The 6,900-nt window shown below is 33.8% G+C and overlaps 1 protein-coding gene across 1 annotated transcript; it reads right to left on the bottom strand.

The window, feature by feature from the left end:
- Positions 1-775: 775 nt before the first annotated feature.
- LOC127262846 (uncharacterized) lies at positions 776-6,075 on the bottom strand. Its single transcript, XM_051291683.1, has 7 exons — positions 5,336-6,075; positions 3,094-3,132; positions 2,947-3,017; positions 2,334-2,398; positions 2,153-2,242; positions 1,571-1,663; positions 776-1,460 (listed from the first exon to the last, which is right to left on the bottom strand). Exons 1-7 carry the CDS (start codon positions 5,770-5,772, stop codon positions 1,053-1,055), a joined length of 1,203 nt encoding a protein of 400 aa, XP_051147640.1. The 5' UTR covers positions 5,773-6,075; the 3' UTR covers positions 776-1,052.
- Positions 6,076-6,900: the final 825 nt, after the last annotated feature.

Raw genomic sequence — 6,900 nt, forward strand, 5'->3', positions numbered from 1 at the left:
AGTATCAAATGGGCCCAATAAATATACTAGGCCCAGATCACGTGCTCTAGCGCCTAGCCCACTAACTCAGCTCAACCCACGTGCTAAATTAAAGATTTCAGTCTGTAGTAGTTTTTTTTTTCTTTTCAAAAATATATGTTTGTATTTTAAATTTTGATATTTTTAAAGCAAAAAAAAATATTAAATGTTATTTTAATAAAAATATAATACTCTAGTATCATTTTTATTATTTTCGTCTGTTCTACTTAAGAATATTAATTTCTTATTTAGTAAAAATAATGATTATTAAAATTAAGATAATTAATTAATTTAATTAAAAATAATAATTTACCCAACTATTTAATTTATAATACAAATGATGATAAAATAAAATTTTAAAAATAAAAATTATAAATTTTATATGATTAAATGTATAATTTTTTTGAAAAAAAAAACGCATTATATAGGACGAAAATGAAAAATATAGATAAATTCCGTGGAAGGAAGAGTATAATAAGTGTGTTTGTTTGGATGTTTGAATTTTAATTGAGGGTTAAATAGTAAAAAATTTGAATTTTAATAATTGTATGATAATTATATAAATAAAAAGTGATATAATATTTTGAATGTAAAATTGATTTTTAATTCTATAATATAAAAAAAAATTAATAATAAGTATTTAATTTAATATTTTTTTTTAAAAAAATTATATGAATAATAAAAAGCTTTCCAAATCCCTTGAAACAAACCCTGAAACTATTTCTCTACGTAATTAAATTAAATGGCAAAAATAATATAAAATGCATATAAATAAAACAGTTAAGATTACGTACCTCTTCAAATACAACCAAGTCTTACATAACATTAACCCTTCATCTTGCCCATCAATCCTTCTTAAGAACACTACCAAGTATACACATCCCCATCCCACAATTTCCGGCGGCGGCGCCGCCACCACCGCCGAATTCCGAACAACTCTTTATTCAATATTAATGGACACAAGCTGTACCGTCGCCTCCTCGACTCTACCGACCGTCTCCGAATCTCCATTTTTTTCCGGCGGCCTCCTCCGATTACACTCGCAGTCGAGCGTTGAGCCACGCCACGATAGTCTTTGTAATTTCTTCCTTCTCGGGTTCAAAAAGTAGGTCGTGGAGGAGCCCCTCGTAGAGGCGGATCGTCTTGTCGTCCGACAACGCCTCCTCGTGGAGCTTCCGGGAGGCGTCGGGGTCGGTCACCGAGTCAGCCGTGCCATGGAGGACGAGAAACGGCGTCGTGATCCTCGACAAGTTCTGCTGGAGATAGCCCGCGATTCGGAGAATCTCGTATCCCGTCCGCACCCTGATCGATCCTGTGAACACCAGAGGATCCGAGTACTTCGCCGCCAGCGCTTCCGGGTCTCTCGAAACTGTGATTCCGTTCTTGTTCGCCGCGCTGAATTGAAATCTCGGCAACAAGAACGACACGATCGGGGCGAGGACCTGCTATGACGAAAGAAAAAATATATATAAAAATGTACGAGAATATGTGTCGAGATTTTGCTCGTCTTAAAAGTCACGGATAGCAATTTAATGATCGGAAGTTGAATTACCGCGAAGATAGGGTGGGATGGCTGCACGCCTACGGCCGGCGAAGTTAGGACAACCCCGTCTACACGCCGTCGAATTTTTGGATCGAGCACGGCCTGTATATCGTGTTACGAATGAAAACACACACAAAGCAACGACCGCGTTATTGTAATGATATACACAATATATATATAGTTGGTATAGAACCAGCATTTACTCAATATAAGTAACCGGCGCCACGTGTATATATAGGCCGCAGCGCAGCGACTACAGTGCTAAATTTTAAATTAAGTACTGTGCTGAAAAGCACATCGTGTGCTGTCCGACAATATTGTTACTATTAACACATTATATATGTTAATATAATATAAATACAGTACATTAATTAGCAGCACATGTTATAGTCTCATATAACACACACTCTTATATAGCACACACTCTTATACAACACATACATACGTAATTATGAAGAAACAACACATGTCTTTATTACACACAACATATGATTGGTGTGTAATAAAAACATGTATTGTTTGTATATATTATAGGTGCTGAATTTTTTAAATGAGGACCGTAACCATTCCAATATATGTATATGTATTTACCTTGAGTACAATGGCTCCGCCGGTCGAATGTCCGAAGCAGAAGCAGGGGACATTCGGGTTTTCGCCTAAAACCTTACCGAGAAACATTTTCTGCAGAAAAAGTTGATAAGATTTAACACAAAGCTCCTAACCGTAACGATCCTACTTGTATATGTTATCTACGAAGCTGCGGAAAAATTACCATATCATTAACCGCGTCATCTAGAGAATGTACATACGCGTGGAGTCCATCGCTCCCGCCATGTCCTGTAATAACTCAACCCATAATTCACGGACAAAAAAAATGCCGACAACAATAGCTAGGTATCTCATCGAACCACGGCTACACAACACATAACTAGAGTCGACAAAATCAACACGATATATAACGACAACATCGACATGCTTTTCACATGGAAATCGATTTTACTACTCTTTTATTATCATCGCGAGCGAATGCATACGTCTCATTATTACAAGCAAGTTCGATCGTAAAAGGTTCGGAAAAAAAAAACAGCTTACATATGATGCAGGGCTTGCGGTGACACTTTTAAGCACCAACGGCCTCCACACAACGCCCTGCAACAACCCAAATATGTATACACATAGTTGAATCCTACAGCATCTATTAAATGAAAGCACGGCCTTGTTATATCTTCTAACAATCATTCGAATTTCAGTAATAACGTCTGAGAAAGTTTTCGATGATGAGTTAAGGGAGGCAATTACAATTATTCGGTTACCAGATGTGTAAAAAGAACAGATTTTTGCGAATATGTTAATGTAGCCGAGGTGTTAAAAAAGTTTCAGCTTACCAATCCAATCCATGCCGTAAACTTTGAAGCCGTTGGCGTTAAGTTTCTCGGCGAATTCGGTGTATCTTCCACTGTAAAACACTTGTCGATGAGTTGCGATAAAATTGCATCAGATTTAGAGCAGTAGATACAAGGTTGGGTGCAGACCTGTGTTCGTTGAGACCGTGCAAGAGAACGACGAGTCCCCTGCATATCGAAAAACAAATTTCATCAACCTCCATGGGAAAGGAATTCATCGAAGAAAAAATGGAACAATCGATGATCTAATAGAACAGACATAGTTTGAAGGATTTTCATTTTTTTTCAATTTCTTTACTATATAGTTGGCAAACTTAAATAGCGATCAACTACTAAAACGCTGTAGTAGAATATGCAAAATTAACAAAAATGCATAAGTATATAAATGTCAAAATATATGATCACGGATCGTCATATAAATAAAAACAATTAGATCACTACTATTTCGATAAATAGATAATAAAAATTAATTAGATTCAAATTCGATGAATAATGTTCTTTATTTTCACCCTCAAAGTCCTAACTATTACTGTATAGATATTCCACCTCTTCTCATCATCTTCATTCAATTTAAATCAAATTTCCATAAAAATTTTAAGCAGGCACATATTTCTATTTTAATTATCCAATTATACAATAATCATTTAAAAAAAAGTTCAATTTTACCATAAAATCATTATTTCTACACCGAGAAAACAAAAGCAAAATTGTTTTTATATTATTTTTAATTATCCGCTACAATTAAAATATTATTATTTCTTAAATTATGGGCAAAAAATAATTATTTATCTTCAAATTGGACGAAGAGAATTTATTTATTTCTTTTTAATTAATAAACTAAATGATAAGTGGCTCGATATATAAACCGATACTAAATGGCATTACGGTCGCTATTAACAACTATGTTTAATTACTATGCAATTCATTCAATTACTTATAAAAATTTATTATTTTCTTTCACAAAACATTGCATACGACCACTCTTTAAACCAAAATATCTTAGGTAATTCGTATTTAAGTGTCTTTAGCTAAAAGGATGAATTATACGTACGAGGAGATATATCATACGAAGGAACTAAGTATTCCTATGGCTAACATTTGACGACATCCACAAGATTTTTCGAGACTAAATGCAGTGTTCGGGCCATACCAAGCAAAAGAAGATAGGGACTTCAGCTAACATAAAATCTTTAAGATGAATGAAAGAGAATCATTCGATTTCAAAAAAATCAGGTCCCTAATAATGACAAGAAGCAAGAGCTGTAAATTTCATTATCAGTCGGTGTGTATTCACGGCCACAGGTTCTTCTTTGATGCTGCTGTCAAATATCATTAAAAATGTCGACACATTGTAAGTCGTAGGGCCTAAATATATCACACTTTTGAGAACATATCAACAAAATTTATTGTCACATGGAGAAAACAAGAGAAACCACACAAGCCTACTTCCCCTTAGGATATTATTCCTAAACTCGTGTTTGTTAATATGGATGATAAAAGCATGTCAATTTTACATACAAAATATTACATTCAACTACTGCTTCACTTAAAAAAAATAAAAAAAACAACGAAAATAAAAACCTACAAGATACATACCAATTACACCCGGAAAAAATTAAACCAAAATCCGAACTCATTTATTAACTTCACTAGTCAAATTGTGTCTTTGAGCTCTATTTAATTTATCTCTTGAACAAAAGTTTTTTCAAACTTGAATAATATGAGTAAGTTAAAACCATGTAATAATAATCCTAGATTAAAAAAAAAACTTATTTTTCATTTAATTTATTAAAGGTAAATTCTTTCTCCATTTCAAAATATTGAATTAAATACTAGTTGTATTAATTATATATATTTCAATTCAAATTTCTACTCTTTACGTATCTCAAATTCAAAATCTAAAAAGCTTGACACTATATTGTGTTTGGTTTGAGGATTTTCCCAATATTTTAATTTCTTTCAATATATAACTATATACAAAATTAATTTATATTAATAAAAAAATTAAAGAATAATAATATTTTAATATAAAAATAAATGGTAAAAAAATTAAAGTAGTGTATTACATAAAATTTATTAAAATATTGATAAAAAATATGTAACAAAAAAAAAATAGTGATAAATTAATTACTATTTATTAAAATATTGATAATAAAATTATTAATGAATAAAGTTATTTTTAAAACGGATTTAGCATAATTATAGCTGTGTTATTAAAATGTTTAATATTTAAATATTTTAAACTTGTTTGAATTCAAATTCCAACTTTAAAACAACCAAACTCACAATTAATGATGCCAGATTTGTTATAGAACAATGCAATTAAGAAACAAATTCAAATGATTGGGGGCAAAATTGGAAGAAATTTTACCTGACTGCAATCCTAACAGGCGTCCATGACTGCGTGAAAATGGTGTCCCCTCTCGCCGTAACAAACAGCGAAAAATCCCTAACCGTCTCGCCGCCGCGATCCTCAACCACTCTCTTAATCGCCGCCGCCCGCCGCGCCACCGCCTCCTTGTCCGCCGTCCTTCTCGGCACCATCGCCGCCGGCACTCTCACCACCTTCCCCGCCGCCGCCGATCTCTCATCCTTTCCCCCTCCTTTCTCCGACACCTCCGCCGCCGCGCCGGCCGGAAAACACCTCCTCCTGCCACGGAACGGCACCAAAATCACCAAAACAAACGCCGTTATCAAAATCCACAGACTCCTCAACAAACGCAGCGATAACAGCGCGCGAATCCTCCCGCTCGCCCCCGACGTTAGCATCACCGTCGCCGCCGCATCGTTCGGATTCCTCACCATCATCGCAAAAACGAAGAACAAATCGCTCTTCCGCAAACCAATTTCCGCCCAATTCCTCGATCGGAAGCGGTAGAAACCTCCCAACTTTCAAAATTCAGCGAAATCGAAGCCTCAAAATTAGGGTTAAAGCTGAAAATTGACGAATCTCGAAATCTAGAAGCAAAACATGCACGGAATTTTTCGGAGTTCCTTCCACCATAAATATTTGGGATCGGAAAGCGACTGGAGATTGGGAAAGGAAGAGGAAATTTATGGAGATTGATTTAAGCATGCAAATTGACAATTTGGAAATTGTTCTTCAATTTTTATTTTATTATTATTATATTTTTTGGTGCGAAAAATAATTACTTCACTTTAAAGGGAGGGTTGAGAAATTTGTGGGCAGCCACAGGAGACCTTTGGAAGCTACCGTTCATAGGACGCCACGTGGACATGTACGCGGCGATTGGCTTCTGCTTCAATTATTTATTGTTTTTTAAGACACGTGTCGTATTACTGTCGGATTAGATTGCCCATTTCTGTATCTAACTTAGAGCGTGCAATTTGTCCGTTCGGTTCGGGTCGGATTTTAAAACAAGTCAAACTATCCAACCCGACTCGACCTGTTTAATTAAATGGACAAAAATATCAACTTCAATTCGATCCGTTTAAACCTGATTAATCCGAAAATGATCCCTTTTTAAATAAATCAGATGATCCGAACTCTACCCTACTAATACGAAATTAACCCGCCTATTCATTTTAAAAAGTTTTAAAATTAAAATTGAACAAATCAAATAATCAATTAAAAAAATAAAAAATCATTAAATTAATAAAAAATAATCGAACGTACATATATATAATAAATAGTATAAACTATTAGCAAAAAATAAGATATATATAAATTGTGTTCAATTTAAAATACTATTTATTTGAAAGAATTACTATTACATTAAAATAATTAAAAAAAAATGACAAAAAAAACTATTAAAAAAATTGTTTGTGTTTGTTTTGAAAAATAATTATTCATATTAGATTGAGTTGGTATAAAATACGCCATTTGTACCAGTACTCAGTGTCATTAAGGGATATGTTTGTTTTGATAGCGGTTGCAAATTTCCATATTATTAAAAATAAATGTGTTTGTTTTGA

This window comes from Andrographis paniculata, unplaced genomic scaffold, assembly GCF_009805555.1.
Source record: "Andrographis paniculata isolate CXL003 unplaced genomic scaffold, ASM980555v1 Contig66END, whole genome shotgun sequence".
NCBI lineage: Eukaryota > Viridiplantae > Streptophyta > Magnoliopsida > Lamiales > Acanthaceae > Andrographis > Andrographis paniculata.